This window comes from Copadichromis virginalis, linkage group LG3 (genome assembly GCF_057382275.1).
Source record: "Copadichromis virginalis isolate Kocher_CV1m ecotype Utaka linkage group LG3, C_Virginalis_male_GT1.1, whole genome shotgun sequence".
Lineage (NCBI taxonomy): Eukaryota > Metazoa > Chordata > Actinopteri > Cichliformes > Cichlidae > Copadichromis > Copadichromis virginalis.
This window is the reverse complement of record NC_140620.1, coordinates 36556311-36583137: the sequence shown is the minus strand read 5'-3', so window position 1 is coordinate 36583137 and position 26827 is coordinate 36556311. Positions and strand designations below refer to the sequence as shown.

The 26827-nt window shown below is 40.1% G+C and overlaps 3 protein-coding genes across 3 annotated transcripts; all 3 read left to right on the top strand.

Annotated features, from left to right (window-relative positions):
• The first annotated feature begins 690 nt into the window (after positions 1 to 690).
• On the top strand, positions 691 to 5785 carry LOC146714435 (uncharacterized). Its single transcript, XM_085450906.1, has 5 exons — positions 691 to 777; positions 2397 to 2585; positions 2791 to 2850; positions 3245 to 3435; positions 3876 to 5785. The coding sequence occupies exons 1-5, from the start codon at positions 771 to 773 to the stop codon at positions 5589 to 5591; spliced, it is 2163 nt and encodes a 720-aa protein (XP_085307032.1). The 5' UTR covers positions 691 to 770; the 3' UTR covers positions 5592 to 5785.
• Positions 5786 to 6851: 1066 nt separating this feature from the next.
• Positions 6852 to 11406, top strand: LOC146714434 (myeloid-associated differentiation marker homolog). The gene is made up of 2 exons (XM_085450905.1): positions 6852 to 7448; positions 10433 to 11406. Exon 2 carries the CDS (start codon positions 10558 to 10560, stop codon positions 11398 to 11400), a length of 843 nt encoding a protein of 280 aa, XP_085307031.1. The 5' UTR covers positions 6852 to 7448; positions 10433 to 10557; the 3' UTR covers positions 11401 to 11406.
• Positions 11407 to 17092: 5686 nt separating this feature from the next.
• LOC146714433 (GTPase IMAP family member 6-like) lies at positions 17093 to 22411 on the top strand. Its single transcript, XM_085439983.1, has 5 exons — positions 17093 to 17099; positions 18384 to 18596; positions 18775 to 18834; positions 21311 to 22221; positions 22394 to 22411. Exons 1-5 carry the CDS (start codon positions 17093 to 17095, stop codon positions 22409 to 22411), a joined length of 1209 nt encoding a protein of 402 aa, XP_085296109.1.
• Positions 22412 to 26827: the final 4416 nt, after the last annotated feature.

Genomic DNA, 26827 nt, shown 5'->3' with positions numbered 1-26827 from the left:
CTTCCGATCAGTAGGTGACCAGCTCTGCCACTTGAGCTACAGCCACCCGGTGGAAAACATGTGTAAACCCTCACTAGGTTTTGGATAAAGTGTACACTCACAAACCTGTCATAACTGAATTTGTAACGTTGGCTACCATAGCAGTATAGTATATTAACATTGCACTTTGGGGTTCCAACTAAAATAGGAACATAAATAGTGCCACCATTGCCAGACCTGGCCCACATCTGGTTGACATACACCCTGCCATGACACCAGTCAGTCAGAAGTGCCAGCTTGATGCCAGATCCTGGCCAGACCTGTTTCCTATGAGCCTGGCCCACATAAACCGAACCACAATCGGGCCAGATGTGGCATGCCATCACACAGACAGTGCAGTCTATACCAGGCCTGGCCCATATCTGGATGGCATGCGTCTTACCATGCCAGAAGTCAGCCAGCAGTGGCGGCTTGATACCAGATCTGGGCCAGACCTGCTTGCTATGTGGGATGCTATAATAACATAATAACATATAGGGGCTCATAGCAGGACCAATGGAACATTTATCTTATCTGTTCTATAGAAGGGTAAACCTCACATCTGTGTTAAGATATTCTGCAAATGCAGAATTCAGCAAATGAAAACAAACATTCAGCTGCACTTTTTATTTCCACTCAAACCGAAACCCTCAGCTCTCTCCATGCCAACGTTTCAAACAGCAAGTGAAAGTAAACCCAGAGGAGACAAACAACGGACGTCAAGTTCTGCTCTTCGCTGATATTCTGCAAGCATGCCTGGTAAGTTATTTTAATTGTAATATTCTGCAGTCATAACGACCATGTGCATTTTGAGAAGCCTAATAATCGAAGGAAACGACACTTGGTTGGTGCTTTGAGACTATTGTGATGAAATCACAATCACAGAAATGTCGGACCAAACCAAGCACGTAGCCTGCTGGCACTTTTGATTTTTTATGATACATGACTCATTATGTTAGTCTGTCAGCCAAATTGCATTAAATACCTTTGATTTGAATGGCATTTTCTAGCTTTTTATAATTGAATAAAAAACAAACAAACAAATCAAATTAGCTCGTTTTTTGTCAGTTCACCTAAAAGGCCGCGCAGTGAATGCAGGATCAAAGAGACCAAGAAATCAAAAGTGAAACCAACAAGAACGAAGCTTGATGACATAACATTGCATTATATTTCAGGAACCTCTAGATGGAGCCAAAACCAAACATTGGTAGAGCAGAGCTGTTGCTTACGGTCTTCCCATTTTCACCTGAAGGTCCGGGTGTTCTGGGAATCCATCCTACCTGTTGTTTCTGCACATGCGCACAACACGAAATTAAGTAGCGAGCCGTCATACCCTTGTGAATATTAGCTAGAAGAATACTCTGACTGGTAAAATTAAGTGCCTGCCTTTGTGAATGTGACCTACAAGCATACTTTAACAGCTAAATTAAGTGGCAAATCGTCCTACCTTCTGAGCTAAAGCATACTTCAATAGCTAAAATTCAATGGCGAACCATCCTACCTTTGTGAATATGAGCTTGAAGCATACTCTGACGGGTAAAATTAAGTGGCAAATAATCCTACCTTTGTGAATGTTACCTACAAGCACACTTTAACAGGTAAAATGAAGTGGCAAACCGTCCTGGCTTTATGAATATGAGCTAAAAGCATATTCTGATGGGCAAAGTTATGTGGCAAACCGTCACACCTACTTAAAGCTGTGCTGGAATTACTCTGTGACAGCAGAAATGTGCATAAACTACTTACAGTAGGATGTTTTGCCAAAGTAGGAAGGTTTGTCAGAACACTGGAAGACCTTTTGATCTTTTTGAAAATTGAAGAGAGTTTAGTAATGCATGACAATGACACTTACACATATTTGGAGCTGAAAATAAATGTACAGAACACATACATAGCCCATCTCATGCATGCATTTAAAATGTACATTTTCAGCCAAAACACATTCCTCACAGTGAGTTACAGTTTGGATTAAAGTTATAGGTTGTATAACTCAAATAAATGCAGCTCTAGAATGTCTAAAGAGGTAGTTTAAAAATGTTCTTGTAAAGTTAGTGTTAAAAAGATGACATCATATGAACATGAACTTTTTAAAAAGTATCCTTGATTCTGGAGCTTGTGATCATGCTTTGCCAAACCAACTCGACATGCTGCATGAAGGCAGATATGTTACTTTGATTCTTATTGCGGCTGCACAGAATGCAATGTCACGTTTCTCCTATGCCGTCATTATTTTGTGGATGTTTTTAACCTCTTCTGGTGATTTAAAAATTTTACAAATATGTGCAATTGTTTCAGCAAAAGCATAAATGAGTGATAATGGATTTTCCAGCTACATAAATGTACACCATTAATTAAACACTGCAATTTATCTCTTCTAGAACACTCTGGAATGCTCCATCCCTCTGCTAAAATCAGGGAAAGCATCTCTAAGCACGTATGGATCAAATTAACAGGCCCTGCAGCTGGATCTCTCACAGAAGCTTTCTGTCAAAATGTAGCAGGTTTGCAGGAAAACGTGAGCGCTAAAGTGTTAACACTACGAGAAGCACAGAAAGATAACATGACAGGTATCTTGAATAACTAAACAAATAAATGCAGTATTTCTGTGTCATTTCATTTAATATCATTTTTCCAAAGCATGACCTTACTTCTCTCTATGCAATGTAGCAAATGACCTGAGCTGATAAGTACTTTTTTAACAGAAATATAATAAACAACTCTACAAAAACAGAATTATCTAATGTGTTATTTTCCCTCGTTTTGCCTTTTTAGTGCCACCAACAATGATTGTCATGGAAGGAAAAGCAGCTGGGGCTCAAAAGTACATCAAAGGTAACAACATGCTTGAGGAGACATGAGTTTGACTCAGTTGTGTCTCTGAGGAAATCATCATCACTGACTGCTCTCCTGGCCCGATGTTTTTTTCTTTTTTGGAAATAAAATGGAGGAGTCTGGGAGAGCGTGCTAAAATGTCTATTTCATTTCATCCTTGATTGCTTCCTATTTTCTTCCTCTTTCCTTTGTCAGTGTACACAGTCACATCTTTTTTCCTTTTTTATTTTTTTTTAGCACAAACCTCTAGTTAACAAACAATCATTCTCTTATGAGTGATGGCTTAACAACAGACATATTTATGTATATTTTTGATGTTTAATCTTTGAGCTTAATATTACAACATATGAGTACTCAAATGCTCTATTAATTTTCTGTCTTCACTTGTTTCCAGTGGAAAAATTGTACAGGGTTGTCCTGCTGGGAAACACTGAAGCTGAGAAAAGCAGCCTAGCAAACGCCATGTTTGGAGAAGACGTGTTCCAGGTTAACAACACTGAATGTCAAACTGAGTCCAAATCTCTCCATGGAAGAAGAATTACCCTGATCAACACTCCTGATTTCTCTGGCCCAGGTAGATCAGAGGCAGAGCGTTCTCACTCCCGAGGCGTAACATGTCGACGTTTTGTCACGTCCCGCGGCGTTCCTGAGGAACGCGAAAGGAGACCTTCGGCGTTCTTATGGTACGCGGCGGGTTATTGCTGGAATCCAGTGCAATGACGCTCCCGCGGTAGTAGACGTTCCAGCCCTGTATTTCAGCCCTAAACCTAACCTTATCCCTAGCCCTGACCATAACCTTATTCCTGACCTTAACCAGGACTTTAATGATGTTAAATAGCGTGTTTCTAAGCGATTTGAAGAAAAAGAGCGAACATGTGTAGGTTCAGTCCAGACGGTTCTCATATTTCCTATTTTTCCGAGGTCGTCATTTAGGAACGTGGTGGGTAGCCGAAAACGTAATATGGTGACGATTTGTCACCTAGCGTAAAATGTTACGCTTTGGGAGTGAGAACGGGTTGTCAGAGGAGGAGCTGAAGCCTGAAATACTGAGGTGTGTCACTGAGTGCACTCCAGGGCCTCATGCTTTTCTCATTGTGCTCAAAGCGGAGACATCCACAGAGCAGCAGCAGCAGGCTGTCATTGAGAAAATAAACCAGTATTTTTCAGAGGAGGTTTTCAAATATGCCGCAGTTGTCTTTACTCAGGATGGACCAGACTCAGATGAAATGAAGATCAAACAGTTCATAGATCAGAATAAATATCTGAGTGATCTGGTGAAGAAGTGCAAGGGCCGATTCCACATCATTAATAAATACAACGGACAGGGTGACAGTAGCCAGTTTAAAGTGGTAGACCTGCTAAACACAGTAGGCCAGGTAGTTATAGAAAACAAGGGAGTGTGCTACACCAGCAAGATGTTGCCACAAGCAGACACCCATAATAAGGCTAACAGCAGTGTCTCTAAGAATGAAATGATCAAACTTGCAGGTGCTGCAGCAGAATCCATGGCAAAGGCTTTCTCTGGGTCAACTGTTGTAGTTTTAACTCCAGGATCAACAAATGCAATAAAGAAAGATGGCACTGCAACGGATGAAAAAGAAGGAGAAAATGTAGAAGGAAAAGCTACATCAAAAAGAACTAACAATGGACAGAAAGAAATGTCAAAAGAAGAAGGAGGAGGAAGAAAAAATGAAAAGCATGCCACATCAGAAAAAACGAATGATGAACAAACAGAAGTGACAAAAGACGAGGAAGCGGCAGCAGGAGGGGGAAAAAATGAAGAGGATTCTACAATGAATGATGAACATACAGAAATGACAAAAGAAGGAGAAGAAAAGGAAGAGGAAGAGGAAGAAGAAGGAGGAGGAGGAGCAAGAAAAAATGAAGAGCATGTCACATTAGAAAAAATGAATGATGAACAGACAGAAATGACAAAAGAAGAAAATGGAGAAATAGCAAAAGAAAAAGAAGAAAGAAAAAATGAAGGGGAAGTAGCAAAAGAAACAAAAGAAGCACAAGAAAGAAAAACAACTGGAAAATCAAATGAACTAGAACAAGATGAAGGACCAAATAAAACACAAGAAGAAATAGAAGAAGCAGGAGAAAAACTGCAAGAGGACACTCAAGAAAAGACCGAAGGAAAAAGGGAAGACAAGCCACACAAAAAAGTACAAGAGAGTGCAGGGGAAAACAAACTAGGGGGTGGGGCATCTGCAGGTGCAAGAGGTGTTGTGACTGCTGGAGTATTATTAACAGCTGCAAGTGGTGCAGCTGCTGGAGCAGTATCAACAGCTATAGGAGGTGGTGTAGCTGCTGGAACAGGAACAGGTGCAAGTACTGGTACAGCAGGGGCTGGAGGTGCAGCAGGAGCAGTAGAAGCAACAGGAGCAGGTGCAAGTGCTGGTACAGCAGGGGCTGGAGGTGCAGCAGGAGCAGTAGAAGCAACAGGAGCAGGTGCAAGTGCTGGTACAGCAGGGGCTGGAGGCACAGCAGCAGGATATGTGGCAGCAGCAGCAGCAGCAGCAGCTGTAGTCACTGGAGGAGCAGTAGGCGTAGCATGGCTAATACAAAAAATAAGAGATGTGATACAGTTGATAAAACAACATCTTGGAGTGGTATTACTGGTGCTTGTTTTCTACTCGTTGCTTCTGTCATGGTTTTTTCTCAAAGCACCATTTGCTTGGACCCTCCTCTTATCATTTTTGTTCCTGTTGCTTGTTATTATTCTTGTTATCATGTAATCACACCATAGACAAGGGCTATGTCCAATATGGCACATGAATCAGAAACACAGAATCTGTGATACAAGATGACAGGTTTTATAATTCCTTGTTTCAAAAATGAGATTTTATAAAACTACCCAAAATATCCGTTATTTTCATGCTGCTCTGTAATCAGAATCATTTTTTTCTGTTTTGTCTTTTTTGTAAACTCAAGAAATTATTTCTGTATTTAAACAATTATGTTTAATAAAGTAATAATTCATTTAAAATCAACTCTGTACTCTAGTATTTCTACCAAATCACAAAACCTGTTTTTCTAGAGTAATTAAGCTACGTTCTACTTTTAAATAATTATATTTTTCAATAAGAAAATCAACTATGTTCTGTCACACATATTTCTTTGTGTTATGCAAAAATAAATGAATGAATTGTCACTGATATTTTTGGATGCATTTTTCCCCTTACTGACTTGCAAGGTTGTGTTGAGTGCTTAAAAAGAAGGCTCAAGAAGCTTCTTGAGTTCCAAAACAACTGACAGAGTTGTAGGTATTTAAGCCTTAGAGTAGGTGTCTCTTTAGAGATGGTCCTAGTGTTATTGACACATTATTAATCATACGAGTCATCACATAGGCCAGAGTGTCGAACCGCTGTAAGACATTGCCCTAAATACACAATAAATACATAATACATAAAAAATTTAGAGTAATTGCCAAGGAAAATGATGGAATGTGCTACACTAACAAGATGTTGTGGTTGATTTGGTTGTGGGTGCTACTACCACATAGCAAAATGGTATGGCCCGGACCTGGCCCACACAATGTGCTTACACATGGCTCACATGCCGCAAAGAATGACAGCCCTTTGCTGGCCCAGATCTGGTTTGCCAGATGTGGCCCACACATGGGTCAGCACCAGTGTTGGGTAAGTTACTTTAAAAAAGTAATTAATTACTAATTACTTAGTCAATATTGTATTTAAAATACTTATCTAATTGCTGTGTCAGAAAAGTAACTTAATTTAACTAAATACTTCTTAAAATCCCTATAAACCTTGAGTGGGCAAACAATAGAAATTAATCATTTTTTTTAAAGACAGTAAGCAGCGGTAGCATCTCTTCCATAATGTAGCCTGCAATCATTTTTTAAGCTCACCTTCAGACGCTTTCTGTGCTGCTGACGTAAAATCAAGTTTTGCCCCACATCTTTATGCACGCTCATCACCATCCTCGATGAGTCTATGACATGTCATCTGTGAACTTCACGATTGTACCAGACGGGTGCAGCGGTTTGCTTAGAGGGAAGAGAGGAGAGAGGAGGGCACAACCCTGGGAGGATTTTCTGGATGCTTGATGTGATTCTTTCCAGCCTCACTTACTGCTTCCTCTCTGTAAAATTCCACTCAGGAGTCTTGACATTTCTACTCAGAAGTAACTTGAAATTTCAAGATAGTCATAATGTGGGGTTATTGTGTCAGAATTTTGACACAATAACCCCAAATTATGACATAACTTACACTTTTGACCTATCGCTGCCTGTTAATGTATTTATTCATTTATTTGTTTACTGGCAGTAACAAGCGTCCACGCCCATGCAGCAGCGCTACTACTCGACACAACTGCGTAAGCATCTGTGAGGACATGCCAGAAATGACCTTTTTATTTGTTCCTTTATTATGTGAGTAAGCCATCTCCGAGAAGAGGAACTGTGACGATTTTGCTGGACGTGGAGGAGGTTTTAGACTTTACCAAATATGGCAGTGTGGGGCGTGGGACCCACAGCCCGCAGACAGATATCGCTGGATAACAGAGGGGATGCGCCGAGGAACTTAAAGCTTTAACATTATTGTGAAATAAAACTCCTGGTGGCTCAGAAATCGGTAAGATCCCGCCTCAGAATGATATGTTGCTCTGAAAGATTTTAAGTAAAACGTAGCAGCTCGTGTTTATCGCGGTCTATTCTTGGAGTAGAGCTGATTACAAAGGCATAGCACCGAGGCGCGTTATGTCCGCTATCTGACATGGAAAACTTCTTAATTACTCAGTTAAACGGTTGATAAACGCCTCTGTTATACAGAACATACTCTTAGAAATAAACACGCCTCCTCTGGTAGGGTATCTGCATGAAAACGAGCATAGATTTCTTTCATAGCTTTGTTATTTTAAGAGAGGTAAGAAATCCTGCAGTGGCCTATTTGATTTAACATAACCTGTTATTTGTGAGAAACTTTCTTTGCCCCCATTTTACAACAGTGTGGGTGGTTCCCTTTAACTTTTAAGCTTTATGTGGCACGACCCCCTCGATTGGTTTGTGTTAAGAACCGAGGTATGCATGGTATGCGCGCTACCAAACCAAAAGCGTAAACCCAAACCTGGTTTCCTGTCAGCAGAAGAGGCCACATAACCTACACCGCACAACCGCACCTTTTTCTGATGTCTCGGTACCATGCTGCTGTTGAAATATTAACAGTCATCTCTCTCAGTTTAGATCACCATGCATGGAGTGTGTTTAAACTGAGAGAATCCAACAGGAACTTAAAAAACACTTTTCTGGATGTTGATCCCTGTTAAAAAATATACCCGAAATAGTCCTAATATTCTGGCATGATTGCCATTTAGTCTGAAAAACTGCTTCGATGCTGCTACTGTTGCTTCCTGGATACTCGCTGTTAGCTCTTCAGAGCTGCTTCCTGTTTTGTGTGAGTTTATTGAACGTGACCTATGGGGGCGGGGGTGAGCTAGAGTTTATCGTCTAGTGAAATTCGCCACACCCTAGAAATACAACAGATGTTTCACTCTTTTGAATTAAAAATGATGTCGGTAAAAGGGTATTTCCTTACTCACTCAATCTGCCAAAACACCTACTTTTACCTATCTCATAAGTATATGGGGATTTGGCTAAAAGGCAGAATGCAGAATTTGGAGACACTGGCATCATGATGCTCTATAGATTAGCTTCAAGATGCCAGATAATGCACATGAGAAGTTATGAGCAGCGCGGAAACTCTTAATCTTAAAACTGTTTACTCAGTCCTCACAGTGAGTGTTTAGAGGCAAGCCCCTCTTAATGCTCCTCAATAATAATGGGAATTTCAAGCAGAAATGAACTGAGCTGGGGGTTTTCTCAGCAGTGCGTGCACAGTGAGGGACTCACCTGCTAAATCTGAAATGAATAAAATAAGAGTCAGTGAAAATGCAGGCGTTAGATTAATGCACAAATGTTGCATTTGCCATTATTAGAATGTGATTTTAAGGTGATTTACAGATGTGGTGCAGTAACATAGTAACCGGGACAGCTTGTGGTCTGATGCTCAATAATATTTGGTATTGTTTGTTAGCAGTTCCACACAGATTTCCATTTGTAATAATGCAGCTTTCCTCTTGATAAATTCTGGACTCCACCTGTGTACTAATCTTTAGAACCTTTTACATAGTGCCCAGTTATTTCTATCAGTACAGTTACTTCTCATGTCAAAAGCATGCAGATTTTCCTTTATCCCCCTCTTATTTATCTGAACTGCCTTGCTGTTTCCTGAGAGAAACATATGTGAAACCTGAGCTTACACTTGATTATTTTTGTTAAAAGTCACTCATCAATCGCTGTCTCATGCTCCCTCCCTGGTATTTTTGAACCACTAATTCACATGGTTCTTGGCTGAGTTTTTCTACTGAAGTGAACAGCCCTCATCTCATATAAATTACAGAACACTGTTAGTAGATCAACCTGTAATTGTGTAATAATGTGGCATGTTTTGCCCCACTCAGTAAATCTGTCCTATGTTCTTTAAAATTAAACACATCTCTTAGATGAACTACTCTTTGTTTATTATGTCTGTTGTTTTTATGAATGTTTAAATTGTCTGTCACAATGAATTATGGGACAGCTTTTTTCTTCTTCCCCTTCATAAAGAATAATGCCGTTGTATCCTAAGCTAAAGGGGACAACAAAGGAAGCACTGAACTTCCTTTCCTAAATATTTGGAGGACTGGAACAGATCTCATTATTGCCACTAAATAGATACTTCCAGGTCACTTCTGTCAGTTAGTAAGATTCCTAGGAAAAATTTACTATTGGAACACATCCCAGGTTAGCTCTTTATATACATTGGGTCACAATCAGCCCCTGGTGACACCCAAGTGGCTAGAATTCTTCTCACGCATTCATGGAACAACTAGCTGCTCATAGAAGGTTGCACACACAGGCAATGAAGCATATTTGTTGAAAATATACAGTATACATACAACCCAACCAGCAAACTAAAATGGCCATGCTTTGGATAACAGACCAGGATCAAACTCCAGAGAGTTTGAAAGGCACTACGCCCACTTTGGTTTACACTGAGGGACTTTCCAATTCCTTGAAGATTAAGCAGTCAGATCGCAGCTTCCTGCATACACAGGCCACAGCCTGAACACCAGACCTCACAAATTCCTTTAGCTTTGTGCAATTTAAGTTAGAGCCCAGGCATGTTAGTCAGGGGTGAGAAACGTTTTAATAATTGTTAAGTTTGATGTTGCAGGTCACTAGGTATTGTATTCCCCCTGTACATTTGGCTGTTAGCTTATTTATGAACAGTCCAATGGTAAAATTTTGCTAGTATAGTACTAGTATAGCATAAGCATGGCATGTGATTTGAACAAGAAATAAGATTAAAATTAAATGTTAGACTTTGGAAAACTCAGCTACTCTTTTTATGGACTGTGCATAATTAAAGGAATAAATCATTTTAAAACAATTTCAACATTTTTAAAATGTCTAAAATAATTTTGTTTTCCACAGACGTACTGTACAGTTATTCCTTAACTGCATATTAACACATATTTGCTTCATTTTATTCTGATTATCTTTGTCTTCTTCCTGCAGATTATGAGACAAATGCCCACTAAGTAGAGGAGAAGCAGGATCCGACATTCAGTACAAGACTCGTCTTGAAACTTGCAGGACTATTAAAGTCACTTTCACCTCCTGACAGACTGTAACATCCCATCATGCCATTGATTGTGGTCCCTACTTCCCAGTTGCTCTGGATGCGAGTAGCTGCCCTGTTATTCACCTGTGTTGCATTTAGTGTCGCTGCACATGGAGCTCATCTGCCACACCAAGGCATGGCTGACTGGTGCATCTTCTGCTGGGCGTTCAGCTTCGCTTGCACTCTGCTGGTCCTGCTGGTAGAGTTGTTCGGCCTCCAGGCCCGGGTGCCAGTGTCCTGGTCCAACTTCCCCATCACTGTCGCCTGCTATGCTGCACTCCTCTGCCTTTCAGCATCCATCATCTTCCCAGTCTTCTTCCTTAGACACCAACAGGCCAGTGAAACCCGTGACCATCGCATAGTTTCCACAGTCTTCTCCTGCCTGGCAGCGGTTGCCTACATGGGGGAGGTGAGCCTGTCTAAAGCAAGGCCAGGAGAGGTGGCAGGTTACATGGCTACAGCTCCGGGCTTACTGAAAGTGTGCCAGACCTTTTTGGCCTGTATTATCTTCATCCTCATCAGCAGCCCAGTGACATACGACCATCATCCAGCACTGAAGTGGTGCATGGCAGTGTACTGCATCTGCTTCATCCTCTCCATGGCTGTGGTGGTGCTGTGTGTGGGAGAGTGGACCGGCTGTCTCCCCATTCCATTCTCCAAGTTCCTTTCGGCATACGGGCTCCTGGCAGTTATCATGTATTTGACTGCCACCATCCTCTGGCCTGTGTTCCAGTTTAACAAGAGTTACAGGAGAAACGATAACTCAGAAACAATCGCTGCTTCTGTAATCACTGCCATCAATTTCCTGCTTTACGTTGCTGACCTAGTGTACAGTGCCAGGTTAGTGTTTGTCAGTGGCTGAGAAGAAGAGAGAAGAAGAGAGTAAACAATAGCTTTGCAGAGCAGTAGAGCTAATGCTGAGCTCCCCCCCCCCTTTTTTTAAACCCTGAATTTAAAAAAAAAATATTGAAGTCCTACAAAGCAGTCCCAAATTTGAAAAGCCTGTTTTGCCTGTGAGTATTTATTTATTTGAATGTGATCAAATAATTGCCATACAGTATTTAACCTCTAATGTGAAATGATGTGTGCAACACAACTCTTACGTCAGCTATCAAAGTGTGAGATTTCACATAATTGTGTGGGAAAAAAGTACATTATATACTATTAAAGCCAATAAAGTCAGCACACTGGAGCACAGGGGGGTGGCAAAATTGGGCACTTGCATTTCAACACGCTCTAACTGAAATATCATCATCTTGTAATCTTTTGTTAATAGTGCTTTAAAGTCATATCAGAATCAATTTCATAATAATGGCAACAAAGTATTATGATATTTGTATTAGTTAAAAAAAATAAAGCTTTTATCATAAAACAAATATATCTCAGACTTTTTACTCACTTCTAAATAGAATAGAATAGAATAGAATTCAACTTTATTGTCATTGCACATGCACAGGTACAGGGCAACGAAATGCAGTTTGCATCCATCCAGAAGTGCTTTAGTGATACAGATATATTACAATATATATTAGCAATAAGTGAGATGAGCTGTCAAAGATGACAGTATCGATAATTAGTTATACTTAGTCATAAAAAGTACTTTTAATTCAAACAGTCATGTGTTTTCACCCTTTGAATAATTGCTACAATGAATACAAGAACTTTCATTTCATTGGAAATCTATACGTCTTTTTAAATACCCAACACTGATAAATGAATCACTTAAGAGGAGACCCTGCAGGGCGGAAGGCACTATTCAGTATTTTATGCAAAGTCTGGCATGTGTGCCACACTACTGTGTATGATTTCTTCAAGTAGTGAAATTTGTATTGTGTATTGTTTACACTGTTGGTCTCTGCCATATTGCAGTGTTAAAGCTATTGCAGCATTTCCAGAAGACGTTAATCAGTGTTTTGGTGAATAAGTGTGGCAGCTACCTTCATATCCTTAAAACACAATCTTGAAAGAAACTTTAAAGGATGAAAACCAGGTCCAGGTGGAGGAGCAACCTGAATAAACGGAAAGTACATTGCAAGCAAACAAAGAAGCAGGTATGGCAATGTGATACAGAAAGAAGGAAAGAAATACAACAAAAATGGCTGAATTACACAAAAGCAGAGATCAGACAGTTTAGTTTTTAGGGCCTTTGGGGAAATTTTGGCAGGCACTACCATAAAGTGCCAACATTGGCATACTGGGAGAGAACTATTAAAATGTAAATTATTTTAATAAAAGGAAAATCAGAAACAGGCACGCTTAAAGGTGACTTTACAGGATGTTATGCAGCAAAAACATCATAGAAAAAGGTAGAAATGAAGCAGATGCTGAATAAAGTCCAAACTGGTGTAAATGTGATTAAACCTTTAGGGAGACGGACATGGCTGGACTGGGACAAAAAATCAGCCCGGGCATTTTGACTAGAGACCGGCCCACCAGGATAAAGATTGAAAATGTGACGTCATTCAGGGGTAAAACCGCAAAGGATTCTGGGAACTTGTGGCAAGAGGTACTAGCGCACGCAGGCTTTCAATTGAAACCAGTTAAACAGCGATAAAAAGAAACACAAAAAATGGCAAGAAGCTGTTGTATTATTAACTGCAATAGCCGGTCGCATGACAGCCACGGGAAGCCGACGGGAAGCCGACGGGTAAAGAGATCGTTTTTTTTTTTTAATCGGATTACGTCGTTGAAGAGAAATTTTTAAAGCCATGTTTCCGAAGTAAGAGCCGACGGATGGTCTGGATATACCAAATATAACGTCCCAGAACACTCCAGCTCACAGGTTAGTCTGCTCCAAGCATTCCCACAAAGGTCAGAGTTTTGTAGTAGTTAATGCGTCATTTTTCTTAACATAACTGGTGCTATAGGTTACAAGCAAGTCTGGCGCTGAACAGAAATTGTCGCGCTATGCTCCTTTGTTTATTGTGCATAAATAGTGAATTGTCCTGACACAATATTGCGTTTCGCTTCTGTTATTACCATGGTACATTGACAAAAACATATACTTTTATTCACAGGGTAAAACAGTTGTTTTGTATCACTAATTGTCCAGTGCGATTACAACATACAATATTATTGTCACTGCTACATTTCTGTAATGCTGCCAGAAATTATTTCCACTACTAATTAATTACCGTTGAGCTCAAAGGTCCTATTAATAAACGGTTAACGAATCTGTATTTATGAAGACGATTTGTGAGACTGGTAAACTTACCTTTGTTCGTACGATGGTCTTTCGTTCTACACGGTGCATTTCAAGGTCCTGCACCCATCCGTCGGTAAACTGTACCTGGGCTTGTTGCAGTGACCTGAAGTTACTAAACTTCATGAGTGTATGCACTCACTCCAAGAACCGTATAATTATAAATATATAAAGTTGGGCAGCACGCTAACGTCTTTTGTCCACTCTGTGTGCTCGTAAGGGTCTGACCCTTTCACTCCTCCCGACCATTAAATGACAGAAGAAAAGTTTTACAATATTTACAATTTACTACAAAAATTTACAAATTAACTTAGGAATTTACAGTAAAGAATGTGCAAATAGCAGAAGAGATTATAAAGATAAGGATTATAAATTATAGGAATTATAGGATTATAGGAAATGTGTGGTGGTGCGTGTGGTGACGTGTGTGAGAGTCCAGTCTTATAGTGACGTGTTTGGGAGAGTCCAGTCCTACACCTGGTTCAGGCCCCGAATAGCCTGGGGGAAGAAGCTCCTCTTCATTCTCTCTGTTTTGGCCTTAAGGGAGCGGAAGCGCTTCCCAGACCTCAACAGTGAGAAGAGTCCATTGTTGGGATGGGAGAGGTCCATCATAATCTTCCTAGCTTTGGACTTGCACCGCTTGGTGTAGATGGACAGCAGGTCAGGGAGCTCTGATTGAATGATGCGTTCTGCCGAACGCACCACCCTTTGCAGATCTCGTCTGTCCTGCTTGGTGCTGTTCCCAAACCAGGTGCAGATGTTTGACGTCAGGACGCTCTCGATGGTGCAGGAGTAGAAGTTCTTGAGCACCTTCAGTGGCAGATGGAAGTCTCTAAGTCTTCTGAGGAAGAAGAGACGCTGACGGGCTTTCTTAACCAGGGTGTTGATGTGACAGGACCATGACAGGTCCTGAGTGATGTGGACACCCAGGTATCGGAAACTGTCCACTCTCTCCACTGGCTTGCCACTGATGATGAGGGGTTTGTAATTCCTCGCCTGCTTTGTAGTGAAGTCCACGATCAGCTCCTTAGTTTTGCTGATGTTTAGGAGGAGGTTATTCTCCTGGCACCAGGTCTCCAGGTTCCTAATCTCCTCCAGGTAGGCCGTCTCGATGTTGTCGGAGATCAGGCCCACAACAGCAGTGTCGTCAGCAAACTTGACAATGGAGGTGGTGTCGGATGTGGCTACACAGTCATAAGTGTACAGTGAGTACAGCAGGGGGCTTAAAACACAGCCCTGAGGCACTCCAGTGCTGAGTGAGATGGAGGGGGAGACTTGTTTTCCTACCCTCACTGATTGGGGTCTGTCTGTGAGGAAGTTGAGGATCCACTGACACAGTGATGAGCTGAGTCCTAGATCCGTCAACTTGGTGAAAAGCTTAGAGGGAATTATTGTGTTGAATGCTGAACTGTAGTCCACGAACAGCATCCTAACATAATTCCCTCTGCCAGTGTTCAGGTGACTCAGGGATGTGTGGAGCAGGTGAGATATGGCATCGTCTGTGGAACGATTAGTCCGGTAAGCAAACTGAAGTGAGTCGATGGTGGCAGGAAGTGAAGAAGTGATGTGATCTCTCATCAGTCTTTCAAAACACTTCATCACAATTGAAGTCAGTGCTACTGGACGGTAGTCATTGTGGCAAGCGGGCTGTTGTTTCTTTGAAACAGGGACAATAATGGAACGTTTGAAGCACGTGGGAACCACAGCTTGGGCCAGGGAGAGGTTGAAGATCTCCGTGAACACCGGTGCTAGTTGATCAGCGCAGGCTCTAAGGACCCGGCCAGGGATTGCATCTGGTCCTGCTGCCTTCCTGGTGGTCACCCTCCTGAAGGTGTTCCTCACGGCATGCTCTGTGATGACGAATGCATTTTCTTCACTGGTGCACTCCGAGCGCGCGCAGCCGTTTGTTGTTTTAATTGCTGCGGCGTCGAAGCGAGCATAAAACGTGTTCAGCTCATCAGCCAGTGAAGCATCGGCATTCATCATTGAAGAAGCTGGTCGTTTATAGTCCGTTATAGTCCGCAGTCCTTTCCACAGGCTCCTAGAGTCGCACTGTCGTAGCTGTGACTCTAGTTTTTCCCCGTAGCTCCGCTTTGCCTTTCGGACCGCGCTGCGCACGTTGTAGGACGCAGCCTTGTATAGGTCCATATTACCGGAGACAAGCCCTTCCATTCTTCTCCTTTTGTTTTGTACATTCCTTTTTTGTGCGGCAAAGAAAAAACAAGAAGGTATTGGAACCGGAGAATGAACGTTTTGCGGTGCTGCAAATGCTTGCAATTGATGCGGTACTTGGATTGTTTTGCCACTAGTTCCCGGCATGCAATGCGCGAAAATCACGTGATTGCTAAACAAGGGGGAGGGTGCATCCGCCTCCTCGGCTGTAATTGGTCCAGCCCAGAGTCGATCATGACCAATTAGCCAATCCAACACCTTTCATTATACATACCCTTCCTAAAAAAAAAAGAATCCATCGGCCCATAAAAACAAAAAATCGCTAGCCGACCACCAGGCAAATGCCCGGTATGCCCGATGGCCAGTCCAGCTATGGAGACGGACACTTAGAAACTTAGAAAAAAGGAATTTACCCATTTTAACATTGATTTGTTTGTGTTTATTCATAATAGATTATACTTGCTTGTTTTGGCTTTCTCAAATATTAACAAGAAAACTTAAAATCTGACTTAATATTGGACTTGAGCTTCTTCTATCCTTACTTTAATGTCCAGCATGTTTATGCATAAAACAAGTGTCTTCCCTGCAACCTGTTATGTGTATATACTGTACTTTCTACTGAATTTACACCATGTGGCAAAAGCACAAAAAGAAAAGAATGCAACATTATACATTTACATTTTTCACTTCATGAACATGCTATCAAATCATATAGCAGCTCATAGCAAGACCAATGGAACACTTATCTTTTCTGTTCTAGTCTACATAAAAGGGTAAACCTTCTAAGCATTAACAGTAAGATGTTAGTGTCTGCATTTTATTGTGTGGCAATGAGTCACGTGTTACCTTTCATTCATCAAACCCATCAAAACCCATTTCCTTCTGAAAGCAGGTTAAGAATAATGATGGTTTACAACACTGTAAAAGACAAACTTGAATCAAAATTGAGCTGGAAAACGAATAAGTTACAATAAGTTTTACTCTCACATCTGAGTTAAGATATTTTGTAAATGCAGAGTTCAGCAACTGAAAACAGGCAAGTTCACTTTTTGTTTCTACTCAAACTGAAACCCCCAGACCCAAACGGCCACGTTTCAAACAGCAAGTGAAAGTAAGCTCAGAGAATCAACGGAAACAAGCAATAGTCGTGAAGCTCTGCTCTTCGCTGATTTTTGCAAACATGCCTGGTAAGTTATTTTATTCCTAATATTCTTCAGTTATAACAACCACATGCATTTTGACAAATGGCCTGTATTTGTATAGCGCTTTACTAGTCCCTAAGGACCCCAAAGCGCTTTACATATCCAGTCATCCACCCATTCACACACACATTCACACACTGGTGATGGCAAGCTATATTGTAGCCACAGCCACCCTGGGGCGCACTGACAGAGGCGAGGCTGCCGAACACTGGCGCCACCGGGCCCTCTGACCAAGTCTAATATTATATAAATAATCAATGGAAACGACAGGTTGGCGCGTTAAGAATATTGCGATGAAATCAGTACAGGCAAATGTGAAATGTCGGACCAAACCAAGCACGTGGCCTGCTGGTGCTTTTTATTTTTTATGATACATGACTTATCGTTTTAATCTGTGAGCCAGACTGCATTAATGACGATTTAATGCAGTCAAAAGAAATTAGTTCTGTTTTTTAAATTAATTAATTAACGGTTTAATTTAATCATTAATTTAATCTAAAAGGCCGTGCAGTGAATGCATCAAAAAAAAAAAAAAAAAGATCAGGAAATCTTAGGTTCATGACACAATATTGCATTATATTTCAGGAACCTCTAGATGGAGCCAAAACCAAACATTAGTAGAGCAGAGCCATTGCCACCGTCTTCACTAACCATTTTCACCAGAAGGTGGCTGAAGGGTTGATGTCCTGTGTGGAAATTGAAGAGAATTAACAAATATTAGAGTTATGTATGACATTGACACTTAAAGATATTAAGTGCTGAAAATAAACGTACTGAACACATACATAGCACATCTCATGCATGCATTTAAACTCTATGTTTTTATCCAGAACACATTCCTCACAGTCTTTACAGTCTGGATTAAACTCACAGATTGTATACAACTGGCATAAATAGCAGTAGAATATCTAAAGAGGTGGTTTGAACATTTTCTTATAAAGTTAGCATTATATACATGAAATCATAGAAACATTAATGTCAGAAAAACTTTCTTTTCTTTGATTTTGGAGCTTGTGATCAGACTTTGCCAAACAAACTCAACATGTTGCATAAAGGCAGATATGTTACTTTGATTCCTATTATGGATGCGCAGAATGCAGCGTCACATTTCTCCTATGCTATCATTATTTTATGGATGTTTTTAACCTCTTCTGGTGATTTAATTTATGTGTTCCATTCATTCAGCAACAGTATAAATGGCTGAAAATAGATTATCCCAGCCACATAAATGTGCACTATTAATTAAAGACTGTAATTTATCTCTACTAGAACACCCAGGAATCCCCCAGCTCCCCGCTGAAATCAGGGAAAGCATCTCTAAGCAAGTATGGATCAAATTAGCAGGCCCTGCAGCTGGACCTCTGACAGAAGCTTTCTGTCAACGTGTAGCAGGTTTGCAGAAAAATATGAGCGTCAAAGTGGTTACACCACGAGAAGAAGACGCAGCACAGAAAGATGATGAAAATGTCAAACCTATTACAGGTATCCTGAACGAAACAAATAAACCAAGCATTTCTGTGGCATTTCATCAAATCTAATCTTTGCAAAGCATGCCCTTGATCCTCTTATTCCTTTTTTTTTTTTTTAAGAAATATGAATAAACAACTCTAACAAAACAGAATTATATAATGTGTTATTTTCACTTGTTTTGCCTTTTTAGTGCCACCAGCAATGATTGTCATGGAAGGAAAAGCACCAGGGGCTCAAAAGTACATCAAAGGTAACAACTTATTTGACGAGACATGAGTTTAACTCAGTTGTGTTCTCTGAGGAAAGCGTCACCACAGACTGCTCTCCTGGGGCCCGTTCTTCGTACCTCGCTAAGTAAGTTAGCTGGATTTGATTGTTGACGATTTTGCGTGATCTTGGATCGTTCGGTTCCCCGAAGCTCATCCGGGACTTGCTGTCATAGCAACAGATCCGTAAGCGTAAACCTGCTCGGGAGCAGGCTTACTTTATGTAAACAGGATTAGATCGCGGCCACGCAGGTATGTCCGCTTCATGTATACGAAAGCAACAGCGATATTTTACCACTGTTTTTCCATAAATAAATATTATCAATGTAACTAAAGATAATGCAGTACTTGATCCTTTTATTGATGTCACACAGATACATACAGGTCATTTCCTAAAAAAGGGAAATGTACTATTAATCATTCTATTTCATGTATTTGATTATTTCAGATGTAATTCATATTTTAGAGTAGTAATAGTAAATTACTTCGTGTAATCAAGATGAGAGACCACGGCTATAAAAGCGAAGGTGGATTTGGGAAGCCTGTCGCAGCCATGTCCTGTCCGTATACGCAAACCACCCATTGCGGAAGGTGCAAGATTGATAAGGACAGTGATAGGTTTGTAGCTTGAACCTATTCGCTGGAACGTTGAAGACAATATAATTACACAGCAAGCAAGACACGAAGTAGGCAATGTTCTTCATGTTTCTCGTGCACGGGAGAGAACCGGACAGACGCCGTTCCTTCGCTTGACCCCAGTTGCTCTCGTCCGTTCTCCCGTAACACTGCTCTTTTATTGAGGTTACATGAATATGCATAGGTTCATTAACATATGACGTCTACATACAAACAAAGAGTACCTTGCCTGTGTGTGTGTGTGTATGTGTGTGTGCCAAAAGGCACTTAGACTAAGACAGATATAGCTACGTTAATCCTACCATAAAACAATAAGAGAAGGTACGACCTCTCCCATGCTCCCAGAGTGCTCTCTATGCACACAAGGTTTGCAGACTATCAAGGATCAAACCTCTACCAATCTAAAACTAATTATAAAACTCTAAGCATATATAAGTAGATATTTCTAAGCATAAATGACAATCAACAATACAAAACCTAACAGAGAGTTTTCAGAATTCCGCGTATATTGCGGGATAGACAGGATCCTTTAGCTCAGCGCGACAGTGTGCTCATAGAGAGATATCGATATTCCCGTGAGGGTATTATTCACTTAACCAACTTGTTGATGAGGGGGTGCAGGACCACCACCTGTCTTTTTTTGCTCTGCCCTTTTCTTGGTTGCTGTTATGAACAAACAAACAGATTATTTCAGGGTCTCTTTCCAAGAGACGACAAGCAATATAAGTGATAAATATTACCATTCTGTAGAATATTCTTATATTTCACTTTTACTTGTTCCCATGTTCTAGTGGGTCCTGTTGTGGCTCTAATGTGAAAGAGGATATAATGTAACATAATGTAATATAATGTAATATAATATTGGATAATATAGTGTAATATAATAAATCTACCCTACCGCCTACTGGTGTTGGCCAGAGGGGCCGATGGCGCGATATGGCAGCCTGGCTTCTGTCAGTCTGCCCCAGGGCAGCTGTGGCTACAACCGTAGCTGCCTCCACCAGTGTATGAATGTGAGAGTGACTGAATAGTGGCATTGTAAAGCGCTTTGGGTGCCTTGAAAAGCGCTATATAGATCCAATCCATTATTATTATTATTATTATTATTAAATTACTTACGAGTTTGATTTGTCAGCAACTTTCTGCCAGCCCTCTCTCCTTGCTTTTGCAGCCTTTGCAGTGTTCCCTTGCGTTTTAATTAAACTTTGAAACTCCTGAAATCCCTCAATCAAGAGTTCTTGCTCTGCTGCCGAAAAATACCGAGCGCGCTCCTTCGACATTTTCACCGACCAATCTAAGGGTTGCCGATCAATGTTTCTACTATCGATGCATAGCCCCTGTTAAGCCACCCAGTGATCTCACATTACTTCATCCAGCTATACTAATCATCAACAACAGGTGTGTTCGAAGAACCGGAATAGCGAGCTCAGAGTTAGCGTGATGATTTGATCTTGGATGTGTCATTTGATCTTGGATGTAGTAAGCGAGGTACGAAGAACGGGCCCCTGGTCTTATGTTTTGCTTTTGTTTTTTTGTAAATAAAATGAAGGAGTCCAGGAGAGTCCATTTTTCTTCTACCTTTTGTCAGGGTACACATAAGGTTTTGAGCTAAATGTGGAAAAATGTTGCCATTAATTTCAGCATGTTTCAATTTACAAACGGTGCCCCATAAACCTCTAGTTAACAAACAATTATTCTCTAATGACCGATGGCTGAACAACAGGCACATTTATGGATATTTTTGTTATTTAATCTTGTAGCTCAATATTACAACATACCAGTAGTCAAATGCTCAATTAATTTTCTGTCTTCACTTCTTTCCAGTGGAACAATTGTACAGGGTTGTCCTGCTGGGAAACACTGAAGCTGAGAAAAGCAGCCTAGCAAACGCCATGTTTGGAGAAGAGGTGTTCAAGGTTAACAACACTGAGTGTCAAACTGAGTCCAAATCTGTTCATGGAAGAAGGATTACCCTGATCAACACTCCTGATTTGCTTTGCACAAATAGATCAGAGGAGGAGCTGAAGCCTGAAATACTGAGGTGTGTCACTAAGTGCACTCCAGGGCCTCATGCTTTTCTCATTGTGCTCAAAGTGGAGAAATCCACAGACCAGCAGCAGCAGGCTGTCATTGAGAAAATAAGCCAGTATTTCTCAGAGGAAGTTTTTAAATATGCTACAGTTGTCTTTACTCAGGATAGCCCAGACTCAGATGAAATGAAGATCAAACAATTCATAGATCAGAATAAATATCTGAGTGATCTGATGAGGAAGTGCAAGAGCCGATACCACATCATTAATAAATGCAACCTAAAGGGTGACAACCTCAGCAACCAGTCCCAGGTTACAGAGCTGCTCAATAAAATAGACCAGACAGTTAAACAAAACAAAGGAGTGTGCTACACCAGCAGGAAGTTGCAGTGCGGAGACACCTGCAGTAACATCAGTGTCTCTAAGAATGACATGATCAAACTTACAGGCCCTGCAGCAGAATCAGTGGCAAAGGCTTTCTCTGGGCCAACTGTTGTAGTTTTAACTCCGGGATCAGATGTAGAAGAAGAAGTAGAAAAAGAAGACGCTAAAGAAGAAGCTAAAAAAGAAGAAGAAATAGAAGAAGAAGATAAAGAAGGAGAAGAAGAAATAGAGGAAGAAATAGAAGAAGCTAAAGAAGAAGAAGAAATAGAAGAAGAAGAAATAGAAGCAGTTGAAGAAGATAAAGAAACAGAAACAGAAGCTGTGGAAAGAGAAGACAAAGAAGAAGAAGAAGAGAAAGAAAATGAAGATCATACAAAAGAAGAAGAAATACTGGATGGAAAAAAAACCAAACACCACAGTAAAGAAAGAGGACAATCAACTGGGGGTAGTGGATTTGGGAGCACTGTGGATGCTATATTTCGGTTCTGTTTAGGGTTGGGAAATACCCTAACAGGGTGTATAGCAGCCGCATTAGGGTTTATACTAGCCACAGTCATAAAAGGACTTACAGCAATATCAGGAACAAGGGCAATGCTTAAAGTAAGCAAAGTAGTAGAATGGGTAATAGAGAAAATAAAGAAAATAATGAAATGGGCAATAGAGAAAATGAAAAATTTAATCAAATTAATAAAGTGGGTATACAATATATGCAGACTTTTAGCACGGATTAAAAAAATGTATCCGCCTTTGCAAGACCTGTGTCAAAATCAAGGAGTGATAGTACTGGTGTTTGTTTTCTACTCTTTGCTTCTTTCATGGCTTTTTCTTAAAGGGCCTTTTGCTGGGACCCTTATCTTAACACAGTTTCTGTTTCTTGTCATCATTCTTGCCATCATAGAATTTTAGCACAGTTTGTGCACGTGGCCTCCTTCATTTAAAGAAAAGCATCACAAGGTTTAAGAAGAAGCACTTGTCTGCCAAAGAAGTTCACTATCCAGGAGAACTATTTACTTTTAAGTGGATAGTTTTAGTATATATATATATATATATAAATTTTCATTTTTTTTTTTTTTTCTTTTTTTAAGATATACTTTAAGAAATTTGCACAGCAATAAGAATCAGATAAAGGTAGCATGACAGATGTTTGCTTTGATACCCAAAGATTAGTAATGGATGATAGCTTTTGATTTTTAATAACTTTGCATAATTACCTCGAGCTTATTGATAAGTTTATTCGCCAGATCTAAGTGTATCTAACAGAAGCAAAATATAGTCTCTGTCCATTACTTGTATGCATGATGAATAAAGTTTCTGTTTATCAGTAAATGCTAAAAAATCATCTTGTCATTAGCAAATTCTAAATGTATTTCAATAAAACCTCAGATGAACTACACATGACTGAATGTGAGAGTGAAGTGCTGACTTTCAGGTTTAATTCAATTTAGATTTTAAATGTAGATGTAATTGTTCAGCTAGTAGAAACATCTTTACAGAATCCCATTTTCAGATGTTCAAAAGTAAAACTTTGAGTAATTCCCCCACTTCTAGATGCAACAACTAATCAAAACAAGGAAGAGAAAATGCTTGAAATACTTGCAAGCAAGTTTGCATGCTTGCCAACCGGTATATTTTTCATGCTCTGGCAGTGGCTGTCCTAATGATCATGCAGCTGCAGCAGAAAAAAGCCAAACCAATAACAGCAAAAAGTATAAATTTACATTTGGGGGAAAAAGGCCTATATTCATCCTATACTTGTGGTGTGATATAAATTTGAAACACAAGGATTGGGTTCATATAGTACATATAAGGCAGAGGAACTACTCAAAACAAGGAAAGGAGGAAAAAAAACATTGTGTGAATTAGATAGTCATCAGGAAATATGTCAGAGACAGAGGTCGGTCATCAGGCTAGAATATTTGAAATACTTGTGAGCAAGTTTGAATGCTTGCTAACGGGTGTGTTTTTAATAGTTTTTCTTTCTATGGCAGTGCCTGTTCTAATAATTATGCAGCTGCAGCAGAAAAAGCAAAAACAATAAGCGCAACAAGTGTAAAGGTGTTTCACAATGCAACTCTACTTCACTAATGTATGTTTTACATTTGGGGAAAAAAAGGCCTAGATTCATCCCATACTTGCCATTTATGCGACCTCTCACTAGTAATCACAGCAGCGATTGACCACAGCACCACTCAGCTCTGAAATACATTATTTTCTATGGCTGGGGCCTTTTTATTTTGAGCCATCCACTCAACCTAGTCATGAGCGCAGTACATACTGCTTGCTCTGTGAAAGGGCAAAAGTCCCGCATTTTCATATGTTGTTTTACACTGTTAAAAAAAACATCCTAAAACAACGGTAATCTTCTGGCAGCTGGGGCGCCAAAATACGACTGTGAAATAACAGAAAAAAACTGTCCCATAAAAATACGGTTATTTCCAGTAATGAAAATACAATTAGTTGCGCTAATTTGACATGGGATCTCGCCTTTTTCAAGTGCCGCTAAACATTAAATCAGGAACATGTTAATGTGATTAAACAATGAAATCATCTATAAATAGGGGAAAAAAACATCTTAAAAAAACGGTAATATTCCGGCAGCTGGGGCGCCAAAATGCGACCGTAAAATAACAGAAAATAATTGTCCCATAAAAATACGGTTATTTTCAGTAATGAAAATAGAGTTTGTTGCGCTAATTTGACATGGGATTCTGCCTTTTCCAAGTGCTTTTAGACATTAAATTAGGAACATTTTTACGCAATCAAACAATGAAATTACCTATAAACAAGGTCACTGAATGTGGAAATATGAATCATAATACGTAAATGTACAGAAATATAGTTAACAGTAGGGCTGAACGATTATGGAAAATAATCTAATTGCGATTTTTTGCCCCAATATTGCGATTGCGATGCGATTATTTTTTAAGGTCTTTGTCTTCTGTATTATTAAACAAAGACAAGCAATACATCATATAGTATGGCCAATACTATATTACATTAATTTTAAACTGTTCTTTCCTGGAAGACAGACCTCTGTTATGATGACATGAGGTGATGCATGAATTGATGACTGACATTTTTATTTAACTTCTTCAATCACAACAGTATATTTGAACATACACAATAGTTTATTTTTAGCTTACAAACATCTGAGCATAAAGTGCTGGCAAGGAACCCTGGTGTAAACATTAAAATGAAAGTCAGTACAATGTGCAGATTGCAGAAATATACATAAAAAAATCAGTGGCTTTACCACACTCAGTTTTTCGACATCTGTGAACTACTAGACAGTCATTCAATTAAAAAATAATATTAAATAAATAAAACTAATAAATAAAAAATACACACATCTTACTGATCTCTGCAGTCAGTAACATTACACATAAAGTGCAAACATAATAGCAATTGTATAAACACACACACAAACACGCCTTTAAACTTTAAAGGCGTGAAATTGGACGGTCTAGCCTTCTGATTAGCGTCACCGCTGTCTCGGTGGAGTTTAATAAACTCAGCCGTCTGCTCCTTGCTATCTAAAATATAACCAGACACTGGTGTAAATTCTCGACTGTCTCATACTTCTGTTTAATAAGTTTTCTGTTTGACGTTTAGTCAGCTGTGTGAAAACCAAGGAGGAACCCACCCGGGGGATTAATAAAGTTTTATTTTATCTAATCTAATAACTTTAATCTCAGCCAAACCGATTTACTCACGAACAAACAAAACACTGAAAAAAGCCCAACAATAACATTTTTAGGTTGTCTAAGTGACTTATATATTACGTTTAACCCGAGCAGCGAAACTCCGCGGTGATCTGAAAATGATGTGCCGGGAGTTGTGCCGCTCTCGGCCGCATCAGTAACCCTCGAGCTCCCGGCTAGCTGTCGAGCTGGTGGGTAGCAGACGCCTCTGAAAACGTCGAAGCACTTTTGCAAATATGGGATATCTTGATAAACCGAGCAGATATTTGATGTTTACACAACTACTTTCTCGCCTGAAAATATGTTAAAAGTTTATTTTGTGACCCAGAAAGATTAGTATGAGTAATTTTAAAACTTAGTAGCGGCCGCCATTGCTGGAAACTGGAGTTTGGCTGGGCCGCGCTATGAATTCTGGGATATGGTAGTAATTTGGACAGCCTTCGGCACGTCGCTGTGACGTAATCGGTCTACAAATGCGGCCTCAGGAGGATGCAGCCCATGAATTTGGACATGTCCAGAGTATAATCGCAGCCTTTGCGGTTAGAAAATTGCACTTGATCATGTCGCGATATTATCGCAAATGCGATATATCGTTCAGCCCTAGTTAACAGTTGGTTGAATGAACAAACACTGTTGTGACAGTGATGTACACTGTTCTGATGGTATATATGTATCAATCTATCAATCGTTTGTTGTAAGACTCAGATAATTATTTTTTAAAAGCTAGACATTTTAAATGAGAATAAGAAAGAAAAGTATTTCTTTGTGCCCCCCTTTCCCTGTTAATGCCCTACCTGGCCCCCTGGCAACACTTTGCTAGATCCGCCCCTGCACAGTTACCAGCTAGCACAGTCAGCTACCTAAAAAAGGATCCTGGGGTTATTTGTCTCTCAGAAACAGTTCATAACTTCCCTTCAACTCATCCATGTCACCTAAAAGGTAAACCTGTTTCTCCATCACAGCTCTGATGATTCAGTAAGGACATCTCCTGGTTTCATCCTCATGTTTCCCTCTCACCACATATCCAAACCGACATCATGACCAGCAGCTTTACAGCTGTGGCTCCAGCAAACATCAGCTGATACTAGAAATTAATATTAAATAAATTCTAACAACAGCTGATCAAGCTTAAACGTGCTGCTGTTGTTTAGCGCAACATCCGCTGGTTTCTTCTTTCTGGCGTGAAGTGGGCGATAAACAAACAAGAGAAAAGCCGATCAGCTGAT

What these genes read in the sequence shown, in the direction of transcription:
- LOC146714433 (XM_085439983.1), top strand. An exon ending in AAATGTCAAACCTATTACAG is followed by an intron (nt 18,597 to 18,774) that starts GTATCCTGAACG and finishes TTGCCTTTTTAG; the next exon opens with TGCCACCAGCAATGATTGTC. An exon ending in GGCTCAAAAGTACATCAAAG is followed by an intron (nt 18,835 to 21,310) that starts GTAACAACTTAT and finishes ACTTCTTTCCAG; the next exon opens with TGGAACAATTGTACAGGGTT.
- LOC146714435 (XM_085450906.1), top strand. An exon ending in GGCTCAAAAGTACATCAAAG is followed by an intron (nt 2,851 to 3,244) that starts GTAACAACATGC and finishes ACTTGTTTCCAG; the next exon opens with TGGAAAAATTGTACAGGGTT. An exon ending in CTGGCCCAGGTAGATCAGAG is followed by an intron (nt 3,436 to 3,875) that starts GCAGAGCGTTCT and finishes GGGTTGTCAGAG; the next exon opens with GAGGAGCTGAAGCCTGAAAT.
- LOC146714434 (XM_085450905.1), top strand. Translation starts at nt 10,558, where the DNA reads ATGCCATTGATTGTGGTCCCTACTTCCCAGTTGCTCTGGATGCGAGTA.